Raw genomic sequence first — 27,678 nt, 5'->3', positions numbered from 1 at the left:
AAGTTCCTCTTTAAGTGATAAGTTGTAGTTTTATCTGAATTTTCACTGTTAAATAACTGTAAGCAGCCTAAACCTGGCATTTAGCCCTTATATGTTTTATCAATGTCCTTAAAGTCCAACTCAAGGATTTAAAAAAGAAAGGGAGTAAATACTTACCTGACTCCTGGCTCAAGCAGGGTCCCTTCAGTGCTGTTATCAGTTTTCTCCAGCCTGCTCTGTAGGCTGAGATTGGATTTGTTTGCATACCAACTTCCTCAACATACAATACAGGGTTACAATACAGGGTTATTAGCCGAGTATTGTATGAAATGACACTGACCAGAGCTTCGGGCAGAGGAGGAGAGCGCCAGATTAGAGTATAAGGTAGAAGATAGAACCTGCACTGTGCACCACTACACATACTAAGCATTTAACCCTTGCAGTGTAGGGGACCCCACTGCATTTTTTTACATTCCTAAAGTTGGGCTTTAAGGGCATCTGATGATGATGATAGGACATTTATGAATGAGCTACAGCTCTCTACATTACACCTGTTATGTAGCTAAAAGTCACTGTAATCTCATGTGTCCAGCACAGAGAACATCAGTCAATGCTATTGTTGTTCCTCCTTTTTATCCTTATATTCTTCCAGACGTAACATCCACTTGTCCCAGTAATAGGTGCACAGTTCAGGGTCCATAAAGTGTGCGTGTGCAGGGGATCCATCTTTATAGGCCACCACTACCAAACCACAATCAACCTGAAAGACAAAACTGTTAATTTAGAACCTCAATTTATATAAAATACATATACTAAAGCATATTTTTTTATTGGATTTTGTTTAGTTTATTCTGATAGAATAGTAATACAGACGAGAGGTCACATTTTAATTAGCGATGCACCAAATGGAAACTATGGTGCCGAAACCGAAAATGCAGGATGCACTTGGCCGAAAACCAAAACCGAAAATCACAGTTTAAAAAAAAAAAAAAAAAATTATATATACACATACATGTAGAAACTGAAAGAAACATTGCATTAAAAAAATGCAACCCTTCCCCAAATAAATTTGGCAGTTCTTCAAACAGCACACTGTATCTGTAGCTTTATATCCAGTTTATGGGATACATATAGAAGATTTAGGTAGACAAAGTGGTTGTAAAGTGTATAATATATTATATATACACACACAAACACACAGTATCTCACAAAAGTGAGTATATCTTTTCATGTGGCAACACTTTGCTACAATGTAAAATAGTGAGTGTACAGCTTGCATAACAGTGTAAATTTGCTGCCCCCTCAAAATAACTCAACACACAGCTGTTAATATCTAAACCGCTGGCAACAGAAGTGAGTACACCCCTAAGTGACGATGTCCAAATTGGGGCCAATTAGCTATTTTCTCTATCCAGAGTCATGTGACTCGTTAGTGTTACAAGGTCTCAGGTTTGAAAGGGGAGCAGGTGTGTTAAATTTGGTGTTATCGCTTTCACTCTCTCATACTGGTCACTGGAAGTTCAACATGGCACCTCATGGCAAAGAACTCTCTGAGGATCTGAAAAAAAGAATTGTTGCTCTACATAAAGATGGCCTAGGCTACAAGAAGATTGCCAAGACTCTGTAACTGAGCTGCAGCACGGTGGCCAAGACTATACAGAGGTTTAACAGGACAGGTTCCAATTAGAACAGGCCTCGCCGTGGTCGAACAAAGTAGCTGAGTGCATGTGCTCCGCGTCATATCCAGAGGTTGTCTTTGGGAAATAGTCGTATGAGTGCTGTGCCAGCATTGCAGCAGAGGTTGAAGGGGTGGGAGGTCAGCCTGTCAGTGCTCAGACCATACGCCGCACATTGCATCAAATTGGCCTGCATGGCTGCCGTCACAGAAGGAAGCTTCTTCTTAAGATGATACACAAGAAAGCCCGCAAACAGTTTGCTGAAGACAAGCAGACTAAGGACATGGATTACTGGAACCGTGTCCTGTGGTCTGATGAGACTAAGATAATTATTTGGTTCAGATAGTGTCAAGCGTGTGTGGCGGCAACCAGGTGAGGAGTACAAAGAGAAGTGTGTCTTGCCTACAGTCAAGCATGGTGGTGGGAGTGTCATGGTCTGGGGCTGCATGAGTGCTGCCGGCACTGGGGAGCTACAGTTCATTGAGGGAACCGTGAATGCGAACATGTACTGTGACATACTGAAGCAGAGCATGATACCCTCCCTTCTGAGATTGTGCCGCAGGGCAGTATTCCAACACGATAACGGCCCCAAACACACCTCCAAGATGACCACTGCCTTGCTAAAGAAGCTGAGGGTAAAGGTGATGGACTGGCCAAGCATGTCTCCAGACCTAAACCCTTTTGAGAATCTGTGGGCATCCTCAAACGGAAGGTGGATAAGCGCAAGGTCTCCCAACATCCACCAGCTCCGTGATGTCGTCATTGAGGAGTGGAAGAGGACTCTAGTGGCAACCTGTGAAGCTCTGGTTAACTCCATAACCAAGAGGGTTAAGGCCAGGGGCGGACTGATAACCCATGGGGCCCCCGGGCAATATGAGATCATGGGGCCCCCCTGTGTCCATGTCCATGAGTACACATGTTGCAGCAGGAGTTAAACCCCCTGTTGCTTTTGGTGGGTTATCGTGACCCATTCAAGTGAATGAGGCCCACTCGGCAAACACCCTGCAACCATGTGCAATGCATATAGTTTCAGCATGCTAGTGTGTGATTCAAGGAGTTGAAGCAGGTGATGAGGAGGCAATACAACGCCTTCTTATTGCCTACTTTAACCCTTTTTTTTTGCTGTACTGCACAAGGTTGCACAGCCTTTGCAATGCAGCCCCATTCACTTGAATGAGTTATGCTTGGCAGGTGCTACACCTGCCAAGCGTGACAGGACATATAATTCCTGATGCGGCTGCAACATGTGTACACCCCTGGCCCTTGCAGTTAAAGGGGGTGTGGTGGGGGTGAGTAAATACAGGGCTCAATTCTGAGGTTTTCCTGCCCCCAAACTGCAAATTTAAACAGGCCCTTCCTGTCCTGAACACCTTATCACAGTTGGTGTTAAGGGGACCCCTTGGATGAGGACAGAGAGGGACCCCTGAGATAAAGACAGAGAGTGACCCTTGGAATAATGACAGAGAGTAGCTCCTGGGATAAGAACAGAGAAGGACCCCTGGGATAAGGACAGAGAGGGGCCCCAGGGATGAGAGCAGAGAGGGGGAGCCTTAGGATGAGAGCAGAGAGGGTCCTGGAATGAGAACAGAGAGGGGGTCCAGGGATGAGAGCAGAGAGGGGGTCCTGAGATGAGAGCAGAGAGGGGGGTCCTGGGATGAGAGCAGAGAGGGGGTCCTGAGATGAGAGCAGAGAGGGGGTCCTGGGATTAGAGCTGAGAGAGACCCCTGGGATGAGAGCAGAGAGGGGGGTCCTGGGATGAGAGCAGAGAGGGGGTCCTGAGATGAGAGCAGAGAGGGGGTCCTGGGATGAGAGCAGAGAGGGGGTCCTGAGATGAGAGCAGAGAGGGGGTCCTGGGATGAGAGCAGAGAGGGGGTCATGGGATGAGAGCAGAGAGGGGGTCCTGGGATGAGAGCAGAGAGGGGGTCCTGGGATGAGAGCAGAGAGGGGGTCCTGGGATGAGAGCTGAGAGAGACCCCTGGGATGAGAGCAGAGAGGGGGTCCTGAGATGAGAGCAGAGAGGGGGTCCTGGAATGAGAGCAGAGAGGGGGTCCTGAGATGAGAGCAGAGAGGGGGTCCTGGGATGAGAGCAGAGAGGGGGTCCTGGGATGAGAGCAGAGAGGGGGTCCTGGGATGAGAGCCGAGAGAGACCCCTGGGATGAGAGCAGAGAGGGGGGTCCTGGGATGAGAGCAGAGAGGGGGTCCTGGGATGAGAGCTGAGAGAGACCCCTGGGATGAGAGCAGAGAGGGGGTCCTGGGATGAGAGCAGAGAGGGGGTCCTGGGATGAGAGCTGAGAGAGACCCCTGGGATGAGAGCAGAGAGGGGGTCCTGGGATGAGAGCAGAGAGGGGGTCCTGGGATGAGAGCTGAGAGAGACCCCTGGGATGAGAGCAGAGAGGGGGTCCTGAGATGAGAGCAGAGAGGGGGTCCTGAGATGAGAGCAGAGAGGGGGTCCTGAGATGAGAGCAGAGAGGGGGTCCTGGGATGAGAGCAGAGAGGGGGTCCTGGGATGAGAGCAGAGAGGGGGTCCTGGGATGAGAGCAGAGAGGGGGTCCTGGGATGAGAGCAGAGAGGGGGTCCTGGGATGAGAGCAGAGAGGGGGTCCTGGGATGAGAGCTGAGAGAGACCCCTGGGATGAGAGCAGAGAGGGGGGTCCTGGGATGAGAGCAGAGTGGGGGTCCTGGGATGAGAGCTGAGAGAGACCCCTGGGATGAGAGCATTGAGGGGGTCCTGGGATGAGAGCATTGAGGGGGTCCTGGGATGAGAGCAGAGAGGCGGTCCTGGGATGAGAGCAGAGAGGGGGCCCTGGAATGAGAGCAGAGAGGGGGCCCTGGGATGAGAGCAGAGAGGGGGTCCTGGGATGAGAGCAGAGAGGGGGTCCTGGGATGAGAGCAGAGAGGGGGCCATAGGATGAGAGCAGAGAGGGGGCCCTGGGATGAGAGCAGAGAGGGGGTCCTGGGATGAGAGCTGAGAGAGACCCCAGGGATGAGAGCAGAGAGGGGGGTCCTGGGATGAGAGCAGAGAGGGGGTCCTGGGATGAGAGCAGAGAGGGGGTCCTGGGATGAGAGCAGAGAGGGGGTCCTGGGATGAGAGCTGAGAGAGACCCCTGGGATGAGAGCAGAGAGGGGGTCCTGAGATGAGAGCAGAGAGGGGGTCCTGGAATGAGAGCAGAGAGGGGGTCCTGAGATGAGAGCAGAGAGGGGGTCCTGGGATGAGAGCAGAGAGGGGGTCCTGAGATGAGAGCAGAGAGGGGGTCCTGGGATGAGAGCTGAGAGAGACCCCTGGGATGAGAGCAGAGAGGGGGTCCTGAGATGAGAGCAGAGAGGGGGTCCTGGAATGAGAGCAGAGAGGGGGTCCTGAGATGAGAGCAGAGAGGGGGTCCTGGGATGAGAGCAGAGAGGGGGTCCTGAGATGAGAGCAGAGAGGGGGTCCTGGGATTAGAGCTGAGAGAGACCCCTGGGATGAGAGCAGAGAGGGGGGTCCTGGGATGAGAGCAGAGAGGGGGTCCTGAGATGAGAGCAGAGAGGGGGTCCTGGGATGAGAGCAGAGAGGGGGTCCTGAGATGAGAGCAGAGAGGGGGTCCTGGGATGAGAGCAGAGAGGGGGTCATGGGATGAGAGCAGAGAGGGGGTCCTGGGATGAGAGCAGAGAGGGGGTCCTGGGATGAGAGCAGAGAGGGGGTCCTGGGATGAGAGCTGAGAGAGACCCCTGGGATGAGAGCAGAGAGGGGGTCCTGAGATGAGAGCAGAGAGGGGGTCCTGGAATGAGAGCAGAGAGGGGGTCCTGAGATGAGAGCAGAGAGGGGGTCCTGGGATGAGAGCAGAGAGGGGGTCCTGGGATGAGAGCAGAGAGGGGGTCCTGGGATGAGAGCAGAGAGGGGGTCCTGGGATGAGAGCCGAGAGAGACCCCTGGGATGAGAGCAGAGAGGGGGGTCCTGGGATGAGAGCAGAGAGGGGGTCCTGGGATGAGAGCTGAGAGAGACCCCTGGGATGAGAGCAGAGAGGGGGTCCTGGGATGAGAGCAGAGAGGGGGTCCTGGGATGAGAGCTGAGAGAGACCCCTGGGATGAGAGCAGAGAGGGGGTCCTGGGATGAGAGCAGAGAGGGGGTCCTGGGATGAGAGCTGAGAGAGACCCCTGGGATGAGAGCAGAGAGGGGGGTCCTGGGATGAGAGCAGAGAGGGGGTCCTGAGATGAGAGCAGAGAGGGGGTCCTGAGATGAGAGCAGAGAGGGGGTCCTGAGATGAGAGCAGAGAGGGGGTCCTGGGATGAGAGCAGAGAGGGGGTCCTGGGATGAGAGCAGAGAGGGGGTCCTGGGATGAGAGCAGAGAGGGGGTCCTGGGATGAGAGCAGAGAGGGGGTCCTGGGATGAGAGCAGAGAGGGGGTCCTGGGATGAGAGCTGAGAGAGACCCCTGGGATGAGAGCAGAGAGGGGGGTCCTGGGATGAGAGCAGAGTGGGGGTCCTGGGATGAGAGCTGAGAGAGACCCCTGGGATGAGAGCATTGAGGGGGTCCTGGGATGAGAGCATTGAGGGGGTCCTGGGATGAGAGCAGAGAGGCGGTCCTGGGATGAGAGCAGAGAGGGGGCCCTGGAATGAGAGCAGAGAGGGGGCCCTGGGATGAGAGCAGAGAGGGGGTCCTGGGATGAGAGCAGAGAGGGGGTCCTGGGATGAGAGCAGAGAGGGGGCCATAGGATGAGAGCAGAGAGGGGGCCCTGGGATGAGAGCAGAGAGGGGGTCCTGGGATGAGAGCTGAGAGAGACCCCTGGGATGAGAGCAGAGAGGGGGGTCCTGGGATGAGAGCAGAGAGGGGGTCCTGAGATGAGAGCAGAGAGGGGGTCCTGGGATGAGAGCAGAGAGGGGGTCCTGAGATGAGAGCAGAGAGGGGGTCCTGGGATGAGAGCAGAGAGGGGGTCCTGGGATGAGAGCAGAGAGGGGGTCCTGGGATGAGAGCAGAGAGGGGGTCCTGGGATGAGAGCAGAGAGGGGGTCCTGGGATGAGAGCTGAGAGAGACCCCTGGGATGAGAGCAGAGAGGGGGGTCCTGGGATGAGAGCAGAGTGGGGGTCCTGGGATGAGAGCTGAGAGAGACCCCTGGGATGAGAGCATTGAGGGGGTCCTGGGATGAGAGCAGAGAGGCGGTCCTGGGATGAGAGCAGAGAGGGGGCCCTGGGATGAGAGCAGAGAGGGGGTCCTGGGATGAGAGCAGAGAGGGGGTCCTGGGATGAGAGCAGAGAGGAGGCCATAGGATGAGAGCAGAGAGGGGGCCCTGGGATGAGAGCAGAGAGGGGGTCCTGGGATGAGAGCAGAGAGGGGGTCCTGGGATGAGAGCAGAGAGGGGGTCCTGGGATGAGAGCAGAGAGGGGGTCCTGGGATGAGAGCAGAGAGGGGGCCATAGGATGAGAGCAAAGAGGGGGCCATGGGATGAGAGCAGAGAGGGGGCCCTGGGATGAGGAGAGAGGGGGTCCTGGGATGAGAGCAGAGAGGGGGGTCCTGGGATGAGGAGAGAGGGGTCCTGGGATGAGGAGAGAGGGGCCCTGGGATGAGGAGAGAGGGGCCCTGGGATGAGGAGATGGGGGTCCTGGGATGAGGAGATGGGGGTCCTGGGATGAGGAGATAGGGGTCCTGGGATGAGGAGAGAGGGGCCCTGGGATGAGGAGAGAGGGGGTCCTGGGATGAGGAGATAGGGGTCCTGGGATGAGGAGAGAGGGGCCCTGGGATGAGGAGAGAGGGGGTCCTGGGATGAGGAGAGAGGGGTCCTGGGATGAGGAGAGAGGGGCCCTGGGATGAGGAGAGAGGGGCCCTGGGATGAGGAGAGAGGGGGTCCTGGGATGAGGAGATGGGGGTCCTGGGATGAGGAGAGAGGGGCCCTGGGATGAGGAGAGAGGGGGCCCTGGGATGAGGAGAGAGGGGGTCCTGGGATGAGGAGAGAGGGGGTCCTGGGATGAGGAGAGAGGGGGTCCTGGGATGAGGAGAGAGGGGGTCCTGGGATGAGGAGATAGGGGGTCCTGGGATGAGGAGAGAGGGGGTCCTGGGATGAGGAGAGAGGGGGTCCTGGGATGAGGAGATAGGGGGTCCTGGGATGAGGAGAGAGGGGTCCTGGGATGAGGAGATAGGGGGTCCTGGGATGAGGAGATGGGGGTCCTGGGATGAGGAGAGAGGGGCCCTGGGATGAGGAGAGAGGGGGTCCTGGGATGAGGAGATGGGGGTCCTGGGATGAGGAGAGAGGGGTCCTGGGATGAGGAGAGAGGGGCCCTGGGATGAGGAGAGAGGGGGTCCTGGGATGAGGAGATGGGGGTCCTGGGATGAGGAGAGAGGGGTCCTGGGATGAGGAGAGAGGGGGTCCTGGGATGAGGAGATGGGGGTTCTGGGATGAGGAGAGAGGGGGTCCTGGGATGAGGAGAGAGGGGCCCTGGGATGAGGAGAGAGGGGGTCCTGGGATGAGGAGAGAGGGGGTCCTGGGATGAGGAGAGAGGGGGTCCTGGGATGAGGAGAGAGGGGTCCTGGGATGAGGAGAGAGGGGGTCCTGGGATGAGGAGATAGGGGGTCCTGGGATGAGGAGAGAGGGGGTCCTGGGATGAGGGGAGAGGGGGTCTTGGGATGAGGAGAGAGGGGGTCCTGGGATGAGGAGATAGGGGGTCCTGGGATGAGGAGAGAGGGGTCCTGGGATGAGGAGAGAGGGGGTCCTGGGATGAGGAGATAGGGGGTCCTGGGATGAGGAGATAGGGGGTCCTGGGATGAGGAGAGAGGGGTCCTGGGATGAGGAGATAGGGGGTCCTGGGATGAGGAGAGAGGGGGTCCTGGGATGAGGAGAGAGGGGGTCCTGGGATGAGGAGATAGGGGGTCCTGGGATGAGGAGAGAGGGGTCCTGGGATGAGGAGATAGGGGGTCCTGGGATGAGGAGATGGGGGTCCTGGGATGAGGAGAGAGGGGCCCTGGGATGAGGAGAGAGGGGGTCCTGGGATGAGGAAAGAGGGGGTCCTGGGATGAGGAGAGAGGGGGTCCTGGGATGAGGAGAGAGGGGGTCCTGGGATGAGGAGATGGGGGTCCTGGGATGAGGAGAGAGGGGCCCTGGGATGAGGAGAGAGGGGGTCCTGGGATGAGGAGATAGGGGGTCCTGGGATGAGGAGAGAGGGGGTCCTGGGATGAGGAGAGAGGGGGTCCTGGGATGAGGAGATAGGGGGTCCTGGGATGAGGAGAGAGGGGTCCTGGGATGAGGAGATAGGGGGTCCTGGGATGAGGAGATGGGGGTCCTGGGATGAGGAGAGAGGGGGTCCTGGGATGAGGAGAGAGGGGGTCCTGGGATGAGGAGAGAGGGGGTCCTGGGATGAGGAGAGAGGGGGTCCTGGGATGAGGAGAGAGGGGCCCTGGGATGAGGAGAGAGGGGGTCCTGGGATGAGGAGAGAGGGGCCCTGGGATGAGGAGAGAGGGGGTCCTGGGATGAGGAGAGAGGGGGTCCTGGGATGAGGAGAGAGGGGGTCCTGGGATGAGGAGAGAGGGGGTCCTGGGATGAGGAGAGAGGGGGTCCTGGGATGAGGAGAGAGGGGGTCCTGGGATGAGGAGAGAGGGGGTCCTGGGATGAGGAGAGAGGGGCCCTGGGATGAGGAGAGAGGGGGTCCTGGGATGAGGAGAGAGGGGGTCCTGGGATGAGGAGAGAGGGGTCCTGGGATGAGGAGAGAGGGGCCCTGGGATGAGGAGAGAGGGGGTCCTGGGATGAGGAGAGAGGGGTCCTGGGATGAGGAGAGAGGGGTCCTGGGATGAGGAGAGAGGGGTCCTGGGATGAGGAGAGAGGGGCCCTGGGATGAGGAGAGAGGGGGTCTTGGGATGAGTGGCAATCTGCACCTCTTTGATTTGGGGAGAAGGGGCGGTAAGAGAACATGTGCTGGGGGGTGCATTTGGAGGGGAGAGGTCAGAGTTGAAATTCCCCTCACACCACCTCCTCACCTTCTAGCACAAGTCATCCCCCCTCCAAAAGCATCCCCCTAGCATATGCCCCTGCCCCCATCACTTCTCCATATGTGCATCCTTGTTATCTGTCCCCCTTCCGTATCCATAAACTATGTACAGTACATACCTCAGATAATCAGTGCAGCTCTTGAAGTTAATGTCCCTCCTCCCCGGCTACTCCTCCTCCCCCTGTCTGTGTACTTCAGAGCCGTGGAGGAGGATCCTTGGTGAGCTCTGTGTGTACTGTGCAGGCATCAGTTGGGGGAGAGATGTAAGTGTCAGCTGCTGCAGAGGGACGATCGCTGCGTAAGGGAGCCCAGGCACCCTGAAAGAGATGCAGGGAAGGTGTCCTGAGTGCCCACGCTAGTGTGTCTCTGTCAGGCCAGTTACCGGAGCTCAGCGCTGGAACTTGTTCTGGCACTGGGCTCCGGGATCATCACAGATGCTTTGGAAGGTAGGTGCCAGGAGCCTTTCATGGGGCCCCCTACTAGCCCCGGGCCCTCGGGCAGTGCCCGAGTGCCCTAATGGTCAGTCCGCCCCTGGTTAAGGCAGTGCTGGAAAATAATGGTGGCCACACAAAATATTGACACTTTCGGCCCAATTTGGACATCATCACTTAGGGGTGTACTCACTTTTGTTGCTAGCAGTTTAGACATTAATGGCTGTGTGTTGAGTTATTTTGAGGGGACAGCAAATTTACACTGTTATACAAGCTGTACACTCACTACTTTACATTGTAGCAAAGTGTCATTTCTTCAGTATTGTCACATGAAAAGATATAATAAAATATTTACAAAAATGTGAGGGGTGTACTCACTTTTGCGAGATACTGTATATTTATTTTTTAAATAAAAAAAACATGTTATACTTACCTGTTTTGTGCAATAGAATTGCACAGAGTGCCCCTGATCATCCTCTTCTGGAGTCCCCTGTTGGCACTCCTGGGTTCTCTTCTGGGTGTGCCACCATAGGAAGTCGCTTCCTACTGTGGCACACCTGCGGCCTCGATCCAAACCTGCGCTGCCTGCATTCATAGGCACAGAGTGGTTTGACCCCTCCTCATCACAGAATCTGACTGCTGCCTTGGCAAAGCCTTTGAGAGCGAGCAGCTACGGACAGGGCTGGATTGAGTGAGGACTCAGGTAATTATATGTGAGAGTAATACTAATACCTAAACATATTTTTTATTAAAGCAAAAAATCTTGCTTTATAAAAACAAGGCTCATTAGTTCTCTTTACTAAAGTCTACAATTTTCAAGAAGCAAGGTCCTTGGAGGTATGCATAAAATGTAATGTAGAGAGCATAGAAGCGTTGGGTATGTTTCAGAATGTCTCAGAAGCACATAAAAGTATTGAGAAGTACTTACTTGAAAGTTATAATTGGCATCATGATTTAGAGCGCCAACATAAGCAGCAACCTGCAGCGGATTGTCAAAAGTTCTCTGTATGTGTGGCTTCTGCTTCTCTGAGGTTTTCCACTCTATTAGGCAAAGTCTTCCCCTGCAACAAATTCATAAGTAACATTTTATTTTTACTGGAATGCACCAGAAAGGTTTAAAAAAACAAAAACAACTTGTATATAGCACCAACAGGCAAAAGTGTGCCCATTCTGATTAAAGATGAGATTGTTATGGACAGAATTCAATATTTGCACAAGAGTACAAACTTTCGAAATGGCAAAGGCTAGCAGGTTTCCCAAGTGAAATACCCAAATCCTGTACAAGTAAAATAAAAATATGACTGTTTAAATATGGATTGAACATTTTCACATAGCTAGGTGTGAACAATCTCTGCTTTACTGCCTTAGCAAAGCAAACAATTTGGTGTCAATTTATATAAAAAAAAAAAAAAAAAAAAATCACTGTGAATGTCTTACTTACAAAAAGTACCAATAATGTTTGTAATATGGGTGGAATGTCAGTTTATTTGTTGCCTTTTACAGGGTGAATGTAACATTCTCTAACATTGGCTTGTGAGAGAAAATAGCATTAAAGCAATTGTACAGTCTTGTTTTTTTGTTTCCCTATAAAAATAACATGTTATACTGACCTACTCTGTTGCAGTGGATTTGCACAGAGCAGCCTGGATCCTCCTCTTCTCGGGTCCCTCTTCTGCTCTCCTAGCCCCTCCCTCCTGTTCAGTGCCCCCACAGCAAGCAGCTTGCTGTGGGGGCACCCGAGCCAAGTCACAGCTACCTGTGTCCATTCAAACATGGAGCCCCGACCCAGCCCCGCCCTCGCCCGATTGGCAGCAGGGCAGCCAACGGCGCCACTGCTGTGTCTCAACCAATCAGGAGGGAGAATCTCGGACGGCTGAGACACTCGTGGACATTGCTGGACAGAGAGGGATCTCAGGTAAGTTTTAGGGGGGGCTGCTGCACACAGTTTTTTTTTATCTTATGCATAGAATGCATTAGGATAAAAAAAAACTTCTGACTTTACAACTCCTTAAAGGAGTACCTCCACTTTTCTTAAGAAAAAAACATTCCCCTCTAGGTGATCTATGTACATTGCAGCAGATTCCTGCCTTTTGTTATTCTAAAAACATAGCTATTTTTCTGTGCCCATGTGCAGAGTGAATCTATGGAAATAATTTTATAATTATTAATCAGGTGCTGCACCTGCAGGGCCTTACTGAGGAAAGTGGCAGGGTCTGCGTCACCTTAGACGTGATTTGGGGATACCCCAAATAGGACATTACATTTATGGGGGGGGGGGGGTGTTCTGTATACCATCTGTATAGAGAATGCCTCCAGCCATATTGCATTTTACAGAAAATTACAGCACTGCAGTTTCAAAGAAAAAGTAATTTTTAATAACATTAAATTACAATGTGACTTGTGTCGCAACTGTATTCAAAATAGCTTTTTTCTTTAATTTGCTATCTTTTTCCTCACTATAGTGGGGTTACCCTTTCAAAACATTCCAGCTGTAGAATTTGAATTCTGAATGTAGCAATTACATTTGAGACCCAAGATGGGGTGAGTGTGTATGAACCCCCTGAAACTGTTCCACCACAGCAGGGCAGTGATGGCGAACCTTGGCACCCCAGATGTTTTGGAACTACATTTCCCATGATGCTCATGCACTCTGCAGTGTAGTTGAGCATCATGGGAAATTTAATTCCAAAGCATCTGGGGTACCATGGTTCGCCTTCACTGACCTAGGGAAATGACACCTTGATCCAGAAGACCCAAGAGGGCTTGCCAGAGATGTTAACTGTAGGGTGACATAGGAAGGGTGGATGTGGGAAACCAAGGGGGCGGGGAACAAAATCCCAGTTTGTAGACCTGGGATAACACCTCCTGCACCCAAGTGTCAGAGATGTAAGTTGTCTAATGCCTCGTACACACGCAACGATTATCGGCCGACCGATCGTCCCACTTTTGTCTAGAGTGGTGTTTTGTTGGTTGGAATGTGCCTAGACTGCACACGAATTTTCTTGGCCAACAAAAATCTACTTCTGAAGTGATGTCATGTGCTGGTTTACTTTCCGTGTGCTTTTTCTTCTCTGAGCATGCCCAGTCTTGCTCATCAGATTTTTGTCTGCCGAAATCTGTACTGACTGACGGAAAATCGGCCGTTGTGTTGACGGCCAACAAAAATTTTATAGCCTGCACACCAGATTTTTTTCGGTCGGAGTGGGTTGTCGGAAGCACCATACTAACAAGCCGACAATCGGCCGATCGGACGTTGGCCAAAAATTCACGGCCAATTATTGACGGGTGTGTACAGGGCTTCAGTCTCCCTACAAGTATGCATATGCGCTCCTGAATAAGAACTGCAATAACAGTCAAGGAGAAGGAGAGGCAACAAAGTAAAATAGCAACAGGAGGGCTTCCCATGTGGCCAGCTTGCAACGTACATAAATATTTCCAAAATAAAGCAGAAATTAACTCCCATACAAAATAGTCACTACAGCTGCTACTGTAGAAAATAACATATAGGAAAACTAAATATTTAAAAATAAGGAACCTCAACCTAGCATAAGCCTGCTAGGAACTCCTAACAGTGAGATGCAGAGACAGGGACAAAAAAAAACTGCGTCAGCTCTGGACCGATATTTCCCACACATACTGGCCTGACCTGAAAAGAGGAGTCCTCTGTGAAGTGGAACACAGACATAGAATCACTGCTAACTGCAGCAACGTCAGCACAGGTAATGAACTGGGAGTCTGCGTTGTTTGGCTAACTGAAGAATTTTCCAGATTCCATATTTCTCCTAAAGCTATGAGTAGCTGATTCGAAAAATGTCCAGAAATTCAGAGCTGTTGCACCAGTATAAACAGAAAAACCTGCACTTGGTGGCTGACTAGAGAGACTTCCCGGATTTAGCACATCTAGCATGAATCTAACAGCAGCTGTTGATAGCAGAACAAAAACAATTTTATAATCAGACAGAGAACAGTAGAGCTGGAGAGGACACATCCACTCTGATAGTCATAGGCTAAAATCTGAGGCACACTGGTTGTGGCCAAGGTTATTCTGTGCTTGCCGCCAGCTTTTTTGATGCCAGTGTCCATTTCTCCTGTAGGCAGCACTATAACCTAACAGTCTAAACTATTACTATGTAGATTAGAAAAAAAGTCTGGGATTTAAATATGTTTTAAGGTGTTTTTTTTTTCAACAGTAAAATATTTTCTCACCTATAATGAGCAACACAATCTACAATGCCCAAGTACTTTAGCTCGGAGTGCAGAACAGTACTTTCCAGTGTCCTCAATCCTGAAACATCAGATAGGACATGTTCCACACTGGCCAGGTATCCTGACAGCTTATCACTATCTTCTGGTCTTTGAATGCTGTCATCTCTAGATACGAGCAGATCCTCCAACCTTGCATGGAACAGCTTTCCCTGTGAGAAAACAGCTGGAGAAAAATTGGAGAAATGTTAGGACTGTGATAACACATGGTGTCCTGGTGAAAGATTCAAATCGCAAACAAGATTTGGATTTTGATATTTTAAAAAAATATGAATTTAACTTTTTTCAAAGTATTTATATAGATTTCAACAAATACTCAGCTCCTTGTTCATTTTTGATCGGAGCTCAGGCATACAGGCTGCTACACCATTAAATGTTGTCCTCATATGTTCAATTTAACCCCTTGCCACCAGGCAATGTACCCATACGTCACCTCACTTTCAGTGGTTATACCGGGATGATGCCTGCAGCTGCAGGCATCATCACAGTATTGTTTTTTCAGTCAATGGAGTACTTTCTTGTAAAAGCAAGACTACCGCGGCTAGGTTGCTTTTACAAGAAGCGGAAGGGGGGCCATCCCAGCACCTTCTTGGGCTCTCCCATTCCACCAGGAAACCTGGGATTGCAGCCAGCTGACTATAGAGCTGATCGGGGACTGGAATGGCCCAAATCATCTCTATGCGTTCCACAGTGGTTTGCGGAAGTGACGTGGTCCTTGATGACGCCCATGATAGGCGGGCGAAACGCGTTGACGTAATTTCCTGTTAGCTACTCGTCACACCACGTCACTTCCGCAAACCACTGTGGCACGCATGCTGGCAGCGTACCCGTAAATGTATCGGCTGATTGTGACTACCGATTCTTACAATGCTAAGAAAATTTGTATGTTTGTGAGTAATAATTTATACCTTTTTATAATAAAATTACCCTACGGCTTCACTATTTTCGGCTCCTTCCCCTTCTTTTGTCTGAGACCCTGTGTGCAAAGGTTGAAGGTTCCTTGGAGGCTTATTCCTATGGTTATCCTGGGGGACACCAAGTCTTTAAAGCATCATATTTCTGAGGCTGGAGGCTGATCTGGAGGTGTTTGCTTGTCATACATAAGGCTCTTGACTCTCCTAAGTCTGGTGAGTGGATCCCCAAGAGGGCTGGTTGGAAGCACTGGGCATCTTGTTGAATCTATGCCGTAAAGAATTAAGGCAGCTCTGAAGGCAAAAGGGGGTCAAACCCGGTACTAGCAAGGTGTACCTAATAAAGTGTCAGGTGAGTGTACACGGGAATCTTATCTAAAAAGACAATTAGGGTGTTCTTCAGATTTGGAAAGACAAGAACAGGCATACATACCTGCTGTGTACTCAATGAATCCTTCCTCTCCTAGTTCCATTATCATTCTTTGCTTCCACCTTTCCAAATAAAAGGCTTGCTCCATTGGCATGGTCTGTTGAAGGATACGGGTGACGCTTGGCAGTCTGCCATTAACCATCTGATCTCTGGCTGGTAAGCCAATTCTCACTGGGATACTGGGGTCTGTCTTCTCTGCAGGCAGTATCACTTTGTTGGAATTGTATATCGATGAACGATTCTGGGGCACTCTAGTTTCAGCTTCTTGTGATGACGCCTTTGATTTTACCACTTTACCATACAAGAAGCTGTCTTCTTCAAATATCCTCTCTGGAGTCTGACAACTAGTCTTCGATGTAACCATCCGAACCAGACTAGCGTACTTCTCTTGGTCAATGTCCTCATAGCCATTTACTTTCTTTTTCTTGCTGTGTGAGGTGCAGGATGTAGACAGGAAAGCTGGAGTGTGCGGATACTGGAACAGAACCTTTGCCAGCCCTCTGCAATTTCTGCATATTAGATGGAGCGTCTTCATTCTCATCATCACAATTCACTCAGTTTTTCTTCTCCAAAATGAAACAGTAGAAGGACATACCTACAAAGAAAGTAATACAATTTACAGGAAACTCTAATTGATGTAAAATCAGAATACCCACAAGAGTCATGCAGGAGGATACAACATTCTGAATAAGGAAACTAAAATTGCTAAATTTAGCACTGACATTATTTGCTTAAAAGATTAAAACTAGCCCCTAACTTAATCCAAGCTTACTTACCTCTTCCTAAGGGGATGGCCTTCCCTTTGTTTACAGCATGGGTGCTCAACCTGTGGTCCTCCAGCTTTTGCGGAACTACAAGTCCCATGAGGCATTGCAAGACTGTCAGTTAAACAAGCATGACTCCCAAAGGCAAAGGCATGATGGGACTTGTAGTTCCGCAACAGCTGGAGGGCCACAGGTTGAGCATCCAGGGTTTACAGCCTTGATGTCCATTCAAGTCTCTATAAACCTGAATGGGGAGGGGGGGGGCAGTCATGCTTCTTATTGGTTGAAGAGATCTAGATCTCACTAAGCAAGAATTGGACCTCTGTAGAGGCTACTACTTCCTCACAGAGAGCAGGAGTTCTTCTGTACAGCATTCTGGCCGGGGGCAAGGATATTTTTCTACTCATTTGCAGTTGATTTCAGAAGAAAACAAACTGTAACTTTCTGTACTAAAAGGGAATATGTTAAGAGGACTTTATCAAAACTAGAGCAAACAGAATCTGGAGCAACTGTGCACGGCAACCATTCAGCTTCTATCTCCAGCTTGTTCAGTTTAGCTATGAAAATGAAAGAGACAAGCTGATTGGTTTCCATGCACATCTGCTCCAGATTTTGTCTGCTCCACTTTTGATAGATTCCTTTCATTGAATGTGTGGTATGTATTTAGTTGATTTCCCCTGACAATTTAGTCAGGTTTTAGACTATCAAATGGTAAAAATTCTCAGAGGAATTGCATCCAGGGGTTCTGTTCCTTTCTTAGTATATTCAAAATGAAAGGATAAGTTCACCATTCCAAACAAAATAAAAAATAAATAAATACACATTTTTTTGCAGGTAAAAAAATATAAATGTATTATTTTTTTTGTTAAAGCATTGCACCCATGATTGGCAGATTGTGGGTGTAATGCTACAATTCTGCAGACTGTCTTTGTAGCTGTCTATCCATACCTCTGATACGGACAGGCAATTATACTCTGACATGAAGACTCAATGAACTACCAAGAGAGAGCTTAACAGCACCCTGGTAGTTCAATGAGAACTATAAGCCGACAGCCTTAGTTGTAGTTTATTGATTCACAGAACACTGTGAATGAATGACGAGGCAATGCGGGCAGCCACGGGGTATCGGGGGCATAAAAATTTTCCCCCTGATGAAGTCACGTGGTGCGTGACGCAACGTATATGGCGGAGCCTAAAGGAGTATGAACTGGAAGTAACGTCATACCAGGAAGACCAGGTCACCAACACAACAGTTGCAGTAATCCTGATCACCACCACAACAGCTGCAGTGTCCCTGATCACAGCCACAACAGCTGCAGTGTCCCTGACCACCGCCACAACAGCTGCACTAATCCTGATCACCACCACAACAGCTGCAGTAATCAGATGTAAAAATTAGAAAACAGTAAAGTTAGCCCAATTTTTTTCCATAATGTGAAAGATAATGTTACGCCGAGTAATTAGATACCCAACATGTCATGCTTCAAAATTGCGCATGCTCACGGAATGGCGACAAACTCTGGTGCTTAAAAATCCCACAGGCGACACTTTAAAAATTTTTACAGGTTACCAGCTTAGAGTTACAAAGAAGGTCTAGGGCTCAAATTATTGCTCTCGCTCTAACGATCGCAGCAATACCTCACATGTGTGGTTTGAACACCGTTTACATATGTGGGCGGGGCTTCTGTATGCGTTCGCTTCTACACGCGAGCTAACGGTGACAGGGCGCTTTAATTTTTTTTTCTATTTATTTTATTTATTATTTTTTATTTTTACACAGTTTAAAAAAAATAAAAAATTGATAATTTTTATTCCTATGTATAAGGAATGTAAACAATCCTTGTAATAAAAATAGCCATGACAGGACCTCTTTATTGTGAGATATTGGGTCAAAAAGACATCAGACTTAACAAGTACACTTAAAAAAAAATCGGCTAGGCAACAACATTTGACGTCGCTCCGGTCCTCAAAGACCATAGAGTCAAGGGCCATCTCTGCTCAGACAGGCATTCCATGTGGTATGAAGTAGAGAGGAAACATTGCTGGAAGTGGCAGCAGAGTAGGACTATCCACTATTCATAATGCTGTATGCGGTAAATATCTTATTAAATTGACAACTTTGTGTAAAAAAATTTAAATTTTATTTTCTATGCCTCTTACAGAATACCTTGGGATGTGTGCTTTTCAAAATGTTGTGGGTATTTCCACTGTCCTGGTGCTCTAGGGCCTAGGGCTGGGCGATATGGCTGAAAACTGTATCACGATATCAGTGTTTCATATCGGTCGATATCGATATATATTGATATTTTTTATTACCCATTTAAAATAAGGACCCTAGGGTGAGAATGCAGGGCGGCGGGCATGGTGCAGGAGAATGCAGGGTACTGGCATGGTGCAGGAGAATGCAGGGTGACTGGCATGGTGCAGGAGAATGCAGGGTGACTGGCATGGTGCAGGAGAATGCAGGGTGACTGGCATGGTGCAGGAGAATGCAGGGTACTGGCATGGTACAAGAGGATCCGGGGTTGTGGGCATACTACGGGAGATGCAGTGCTGTGGGCATGGTACAGGTAGATCATGCTCGCAGCACTGCATCCCTTGTAGTGTGCCCGCAGCCCTGCATAACGGCAGGTAGTGAAGCTGTTTCACTTACCTGTTCCAGAGGCGCCTTCGTTTTAAAAATGGCGCCGCCCGGCGCCGATACGTCATTGCGCACCCGCCGCCACCGCTCGTGTAATTTCGGCTATTCTCGGCCTCTCCCGAGCGGCGCGTGCGCAATGACGTGTTGGCGCCGGGCGGCGCCATTTTTAAAAGTTTAAACCCGTCGGAGTGGACTTTTCCATTTATCGTTCAAGTTTTCTTATTGCTATCGAGCACGGGACTATCGCGATACCTATCGGTATCGTTTTATCGCCCAGCCCTACTAGGGCCTCCATAAATGTGATAGGTAGTCAGGAAATTAGATACACAAATTAGGGCCCTTAGATAGGCTGAAGGTTCTCCTTGGATTTTGGGCTCCTCTGTGTGGCTAGGCTGTGAAAAAGTATGAATGCGTTTTGTAATATAGATCTAAATATGCCTATGATGTGTTAGAATGATCTTATTTATTGACATCTTTGTGTTAATAAAATGTTTTCAGCATTTTTCACAAACGAAGCAAAAAATGTAAATTTTCAAAGGACTAGTTATGCCTCTTAGAAAATACCTTGGAGTGTTTGCTTTCTAAAATGGGGTAATTTTGTGGGTGGTTCTCCAGGGCCTCCAAAAATGTGGTAGGAAGTCAGGAAATTATATGCATAATTTACGTGTAATTTATGCTCCTTGAAAGCCCAAAAAAGCTCCTTAGATTTTGGACCCCTCTATGTATATAGGCTGTGAAGTGTCACAGTGGAAGAATCCCCATACTCAGGAGGCATAGCAGAATGTGTTTTGTGGTGTAATTTTAAGTATGAATATGCTGTGAAGAAACAATTTTACTAAATTTTTAAAAAAAATAAAAAATAAAATTGTAACTTCAAAAAATAATCATGCCTCCTACTAAATACCTTGGACTGTTTACTTTCCAAAAAAAAGGGTCGTCTGGAGATATTTGTACTGACCTGTTTAGGGCTTCAAGAAATTAAACAGGCTGGCAGTACATCAGGATTGATCAATTTTCAAATATATACCATAGTTTGTAGACTCTAACATTCACACAGACCAAATAATATACACTGATTTGGGTTTTTTTTTTAATCAAAGAATTGTAGCAGAATACATTTTTACCTAAGTTTAAGAAAGATTATTTATTTACAAAATTTTATAAACAAAAAAAAAAACTTTTTAAGAAAAATATTTCAGTCTTTTCATTTATTTTGCAAAAAAATAAAAAACCCAGCGATGATTAACCACTTCAATACTGGACACTTTCACCCCCTTCCTGCCCAGGTCAATTTTCAGCTTTCAGCATTGTCACACTCAATGACAATTGCGCGTTCATGCAACATTGTACCTAAATGACATTTTTTTGGGGTTTTTTTTCACAAACATAGAGCTTACTTTTGGTGGTATTTAATCACCACTGGGTTTTTTATTTTTTGCTAAATAAAAAAAAAAAAAAAAACACGTTTTGGCCTCTTTCACACGGGCTTTCCAATCAGGTCCGCATGTCAGTTTTTCAGGTGGACCTGATCAGATGCTCCATACACCCCTATGGGGAAGCGGATGTCAGCAGTGACATGTCCGCTGACACCCGCTACTATCCGATCCTGTTTGTGAAATCCAGACGGATGGTAACCTGATTTTCTATCCGTCTGGTGGATTGGATCGGATGAAAATGGTTTTCATCCGATCTCCCCATAGAGGAGAGCGGGGCTCTGACAGGTCCATCTCAGTCTGCACAGTGAGTGGAGATGGACCTGTCATCCACCTGCTCAGCGGGGATCAGCGGATCGATCCCCCGCTGAGAAAAACTGAGTCCGCTGGGCAGGACACGTCCGTGTGAAAAAGGCCTTTGTTTGTTTCTGTTATAAAATTTTTAAAATGAATAATTGTTCTTCAAAAATTAAGGCCAAAATGTATTCTGCCTCATTTCTTTGGTGAAAAAAAACCCAAAACTGGGCTAACTTTACTGGTTTTTTTTTTTTTTTTCATGAAAGTGTATTTCTTTAAAAAAAAGAAAGAAATTTGCATTTTTTATTTAAATACTTTTTTGTGTGCAAATTTCCCACTTTCAGACAGGAGGATTTTCCTGCTTAATGACCAAGCCCTATTTTGCGATTCGGCACTGCGTTACTTTAACAGACAATTGCGTGTACCCAAACGTCCTTTTTTTCCCCACAAATAGAGCTTTCCTTTGGTGGTATTTGATCACCTGTGCAATTTTTATTTTTTGCGCTATAAACGAAAAAAAGAGCGGCAATTTAAAAAAAAAAAAACAATATTTTTCACATTCTGCTATATAACATTCCCAAAAAAATTAAAAAATCAAATGTTTTTAACATTTTAGGCCAATTTGTTTTCTGCTACATATTTTCAGTAAAAAAAAAAAAAAAAATCGCATTAAGTGTATTTTAAATGGTTAGTGCAAAAGTTATTGCGTCTACTAACTACAGGAAATATATATGTCATTTTTATTGTTTTTTTTTTTTACTAGTAATGGCAGCGATCTGCGACATTGCGGTGGACAGATCGGACCCCTGACTGACTTTTTTGACACTATTGGGGGGACTAGTGACATTACTACAGTAATCAGTGCTAAAAATATGCACTGTTACTGTAATAATGACACTGGCAGGGAAGGGGTTAACAGTATAGGTCAGTAATGGCGAACCTTGGCACCCCAGATGTTTTGGAACTACATTTTCCATGATGCTCATGCACTCTTCAGCGTAGTTAAGCATCATGGGAAATGTAGTTCCAAAACATCTGGGGTGCCAAGGTTCGCCATCACTGGTATAGGTGATCGAGGGGTTAAATGTGACCCTAGGGGCGCAATTCTAACTGTGGGGGGGGGGGGGGTTGAAGTTGTGAAGTCATCACAGCTGTATAGCAGGATCACGAGTTCTGTGATCACTTCAGGGAGAAGGACGGATGGACGGCTGTGTTTACATCAGCCGACTGTCTTTCTCCCTCAGCGGGGAACGATCGCTGGTGTCAGGTGGCAATCGGAGCCACCTAACACATGCACTGGCTTCCTGGATGACCAAATCTTGCAATCAATAGCCCACATTTGTGGGAGAATTTTGTAGTATAGTTTCCCATAGAAAATGTTCATTCTGAAAGAAAAGGTTTTCTGACAAAGTTGTTGGGGTGTACTCATTTAGGTTGAGCACTGTATATCTGAAAATAGATCAATCCTGCTGTACTGACAATCTTATTCCTTAAGGCCCAAAATGACCCCTTTTATTGCAAGCAGACAGCCCAAGGTGTTACGTAAGGGGCAAAAAGAGGGGGTTCCCCTAATTGGGACTTTATAGGCACATATTGATAAAAAACTAATATATAGTAAACAATGACTTTATTGGATACAAAAATAGAAAACAATGGAATTAAAAGCAATATACAAGCATAGGACAGAAACATAACCAAAATCGTTATACACATCGCCAGTTAGGGCTCTTTCACACGGGCGTTCCTTTTTTTTGCCCGATCAGGTCCTTTTTTTTTTTTTTTGTAACGGACACGGATGACACTTGTGTCATCCGGTCCGTATGTCCGTTTTTCATCCCATCCGTTTGCGGATGAAAAACTGACATAATGCATGTCTATGTAAATACGGATGTCTGCGGATGACACCACTGACATCCGTTTTTGCTTCAGTTCCGTTTTTTGAAAGGAAGAAAAAATAGGGTTCTCCTCCGTTCAAAAAAACTGAACTGAACTGACAAAAAACGGATGTCAGCGGATGATCATCCGATGACATCCGTATTTACATAGAGATACATTATGTCCGTTTTTCATCCGCAAACGGATGGGATGAAAAACGGACATACGGAACGCCCGTGTGAAAGAGCCCTTAGTTCGCCAGCCAACCAGATGTTTTTATCTCTTGTACAAGCATGCAAAGTTCAGATTTGATTAACTCTGTAAGTACTCATATTTTACACATTATGTACTTTGTGAACTGCAAAAGTCTTGTATACGCAGATTTTACTATTCATGGCACTTATGCTTATATTTTTGTATTATTAGAGTACCGCTATGAACTACCCCTGAAGAAGGAGAAAGTATATCTTCGAAACATGTCAGGTTGTTAGGTTCTAGCGTTTAGTTTTTCTGTCCTATGCTTGTATATTGCTTTTAATTCCATTGTTTTCTATTTTTGTATCCAATAAAGTCATTGTTTACTATATATTAGTTTATCAATATGTGCCTATAAAGTCCCAATTAGGGGAACCCCCTCTTTTTGTACTTTGTTAACAGGGATGTGGCACAACTAAACTTAGGTCATCAGCACCCCTTATATTTAGTAAGAGGCATGGTGAGTTTTTTTGAAGTTGTAATTTTTGTCACAGTTTTTTTGAAAATGAACACATTGAAAAAAAAAAAACCATGTACTCTGTGCAGGAGGGAGCGTGGGAAGCAGGACGTCATAGAACGGCCTCCCGGCAGTGTGCGACTGCACTGTAGCTGTCATTCGACTATAGCACAATCATGAAGGGATTAGGGGTATATTCACACCACATGTGCTGAGGTGCGTTTGTGAGCGCATTCCCAGCAAATAGCAGCCAAAGAATGGTTCCCTATGAATACAGTTTACACCGATGCGTTGCGTTGCATGTGCCCAGTGCTGTAAAATAGTACGGCGTGACCTTTTTTTTAGAGCAGCGCCTTCAAATGCACACAAGCGCACATAAACAGCAGCCAAATCAAGGCAAAAAATAAACCTGCAACGCATGTAAAATTCATGCCAACGCATTACAACACATCAGAAAAAATAACAATGCTCTGCGCATGCGTTAACAGATGCGTTGTGGTGCCCACTGAAGTCCAGACTGATGTGAATGTGTAATGTATATGTAAAGCGCTGCGTAAATTGACAGCGCTATATAAGTACCTGAAATAATAATAACACCAAAATCACATGACCATGCCCTGAGGAGGCTCCTGTGCTGTGCCTGGGCATTGGGGGCAGCGCTTGGGTCTGGTATGAGTGATAGAATAAGATGGAAATCTGGTGTCCAGCAATGAAGCGCTGCTGGAAAGGCATTTCTAATCGCTGAGGTGTGAATGAGTCCCCAAGGATCACTGAAAAGAGCAACTGACTCCTGATAGGACAAAGGTCACATGACACACAGCGCAGTAACAAAGCTTGCCCTGTCCCCGCCTGGTACAGTCACTATGACAACTATGGACCCCCCCGGAGGTGCTCTATGTGACCTACCACAGCCTCTGCCTAGTCTTACACTTTATAGTACCCAGCGGCTTCCATTCTCCGCCGCTCACTGGTCCGCATACACCTTCCGCCACAGCCTCCGAGTTCAAAGTACACACATGTGCAGCAACCAGTGAGAACAGACCATCCTGCTGTACGGAGCTCCTCCGGACAGCGCCATCTGCTGGTCGGCCTGGAGTAACACAGATGTCCCTGTACCCTGTGTGAGAGGGAAGTCAGCAGTTGTGCTTTGCAAGTTCTTTAGGACATTGTCACTCCATAAAGATAATGAAGACACAAATATCTGCAATACCACTATTATGTTATGTTCTGAACTACATATGCTACTTTTAGCCCTTGGTTCACATTGAATGCTACTTTGATGAAGTAGAACGATTTAAAAGTAGTAGGTCAGTGCAATTTCAGGCATTTAATGCACAGATGTCTGTGCAAGTCGCACCTGAAATCGTAAAAATAGTTCAGGAAGCCTTTTTCAGATCGGAGTGGCACCTTAGCGCTCGTTCACACCATACGTGATGGGAAACTGATGGGGAAATCACAGATTTCACTTGCAGAGACATGGGTTTATGTGCGTTTCAGTACCTTTTTATGCACGTTGACATTAGTTTTCATGCATGTCAGTTACAGTATCTCACAAAAGTGAGTACACCCCTCACATTTTTGTAAATATTTTATTATATTTTTTCATGTGACAACACTGAAGAAATGACACTTTGCTACAATGTAAAGTAGTGAGTGTACAGCTTGTATAACAGTGTAAATTTTCTGTCCCCTCAAAATAACTCAACACACAGCTATTAATGTCTAAACCGCTGGCAACATTAATGAGTACACCCCTAAGTAACAATGTCCAAATTGGGCCCAAAGTGTCAATATTTTGGGTGGCCACCATTATTTTCCAGCACTGCCTTAAGTTAACCTCCTGGGTATGGAGTTCCCCAGAGCTGACATCACGGAGCTGGTGGATGTTAGAGACCTTGTGCTTCTCCACCTTCCGTTTGAGGATGCCCCACAGATGCTCCATTGGGTTTGGGTCTGGAGAAATGCTTGGCCAGTCTATTACCTTTACCCTCAGCTTCTTTAGCAAGGCAGTGGTCGTCTTGGAGGTGTGTTTGGGGTCGTTATCATGTTGGAATACTGCCCTGCGGCCCAGGGAGGGGATCATGCTCTGCTTCAGTATGTCACAGTACATGTTGGCATTCATGGTTCCCTCAATGAACCGTAGCTCCCCAGTGGCGGCAGCACTCATGCAGACCCAGACCATGACACTTCCACTGTAGGCAAGACACACTTGTCTTTGTACTCCTCACCTGGTTTCCGCCACATAGACTTGACACCATCTGAACCAAATACGTTTATCTTGGTCTCATCAGACCACAGGACATGGTTCCAGTAATCCATGTCCTTAGTTTGCTTGTCTTCAGCAAACTGTTTGCAGGCTTTCTTGTGCATCATCTTTAGAAGAGGCTACTTTCTGGGACGACAGCCATGCAGACCGATTTGATGCAGTGTGCGGCGTATGGTCTGAGCACTGATAGGGTGACCTCCCCACCGCTTCAACCTCTGCTGAAATACTGGCAGCATTCATACGTCTATTTCCCAAAGACAACCTCTGGATAGTACGCTGAGCACGTGCACTCAACTTCTTTGGTCGACCATGGCAAGGCCTGTTTTAAGTGGATCCTGTCCTGTTTAACCGCATTATGGTCTTGGCCACTGTGCTTCAGCTCAGTTTCAGGGTCTTGGCAATGTTCTTATAGCCTAGAACATCTTTATGTAGAGCAACAATTCTTTTTTTTAGATCCTCACAGAGTTTTTGCCATGAGGTGCCATGTTGAACTTCCAGTGACCAGTATGAGAGAGTGAGAGCGATAACATCAAATGTAACCACTTGCCGACTGCCCGCCACAATTTTACTGCGGCAGGCTCGGCTGCGCGAATCAATGTAGGGGTATGTAGGTTCGCGGAAGCGCTCCTAGGGGCAAGCGCGCCAACGGCGGCATGCTCTCACCCCCACTAGGCAGCGAGGATGCCGATCCACGGGACCGGTGGACGGGATTGCCCCTGGGGACCTGCGATCGCTCCCGGCTGAGAGAGAAGGACGGTCAGCTGTTGTAAACACAGCTGACCGTTGTTCTCTCTGAAATGATCACAGCACGCCTGTGATCCTTCTACATAGGATTACAGGTCACTATGATCAATTCACAAGTCCCTCCCCCCACAGTTAGAAGACACTCCCCTAGGCTCACAATTAACCCTTTGATCACTCCTATGTTAACCCCTTCCCTGCCAGTGTCATTATTACAGTAACAGTGCATATTTTTAGCAGTGATTACTGTAGTAATGTCACTGGTCCCCCAAAAAGTATCAAAAATGTCAGTTAATGGTCACGCGGTCACGAGGCAGACCGGCGTCCGATGCTGAACCCGAGGCTCGCCATCGCTTGGTACCAGCGGCAAACTGCTACTACGGGGACCGGCCTCTGCACGCAGGTTATGCCTCATCTTTTATGACAAGCTTGCTTTGTTCTGTTATTCTGTAAGTGCATCAGCTTCTGGGGGTATTCTTGTGGATAATAAAGCGGTGTTTTTAGCCATGCAATATTGCCCTATGTGAGTTATTATTTCCACATGTACCACCCCTGTTTGATTGGAACCTCCTGTGGGTGTACCACAAGAATTGATCCGATTGAGACGGTTCAAGTGCCGGCGCTCCTGGTAAATTCCTGAGGAGATCGTTTCTAAGCCTGTGATAGGCTGATGTTACAGGCGCTTGTTGACCAGATTTCTGGTGAGTGTTTCTGATTTGGGGGAGCACACTGGTGCGGTGGAGGGTCTGGTGTATTCACCAACATACTCACGACCTTGGATTGTCAGGAGAGAATATCCTGGGCACATTGCATGATCATATGAGCACATGGACTTTATCCCAGTGGACTGCATTTATACTTTTTATGTTTTTAGCGCTGCTAGTGCGTTGTAGTATATCTTGTTTGTGATACTATTATATATGCACCTCTATTGTAATGGTCCGATCTGTCCGCCGAAATGTCACAGTCCCGCTAAAAATCGCAGATCGCCGCAATTACTAGTAAAAATAAATAAATAAATAAAAATGACAAATCTGTCCCCTAGTTTGTAGACGCAATAACTTTTGCGCAAACCAATCAAAATACGTTTATTGCAATTTTCTTTACCAAAAATATGTAACAGAATACAAATTGGCCTAAAAAGATTAAAAATTTAAATTTTTTAAATTTTTTTGGGGGAATGTTATATAGCAGAATGTGAAAAATATTGTTTTTTTTTTTTTTTTAAATTGTCGCTCATTTTTTGTTTATAGCGCAACAAAAATAAAAATCGCAGAGGTGATCAAATACCCACAAAAAAAGCTCTATTTGTGG

At 47.7% G+C, this 27,678-nt stretch overlaps 1 protein-coding gene across 1 annotated transcript; it reads right to left on the bottom strand.

Annotated features, from left to right (window-relative positions):
* Window positions 1-318: 318 nt before the first annotated feature.
* Window positions 319-16,226, bottom strand: MGME1 (mitochondrial genome maintenance exonuclease 1). The gene is made up of 4 exons (XM_082251997.1): window positions 15,639-16,226; window positions 14,238-14,460; window positions 10,960-11,092; window positions 319-739 (listed from the first exon to the last, which is right to left on the bottom strand). Exons 1-4 carry the CDS (start codon window positions 16,177-16,179, stop codon window positions 593-595), a joined length of 1,044 nt encoding a protein of 347 aa, XP_082108123.1. The 5' UTR covers window positions 16,180-16,226; the 3' UTR covers window positions 319-592.
* Window positions 16,227-27,678: the final 11,452 nt, after the last annotated feature.

This window comes from Pelophylax lessonae (genome assembly GCF_965119305.1).
Source record: "Pelophylax lessonae genome assembly, chromosome: 3".
Lineage (NCBI taxonomy): Eukaryota > Metazoa > Chordata > Amphibia > Anura > Ranidae > Pelophylax > Pelophylax lessonae.
This window is presented reverse-complemented; position numbering and strand designations above follow the sequence as displayed.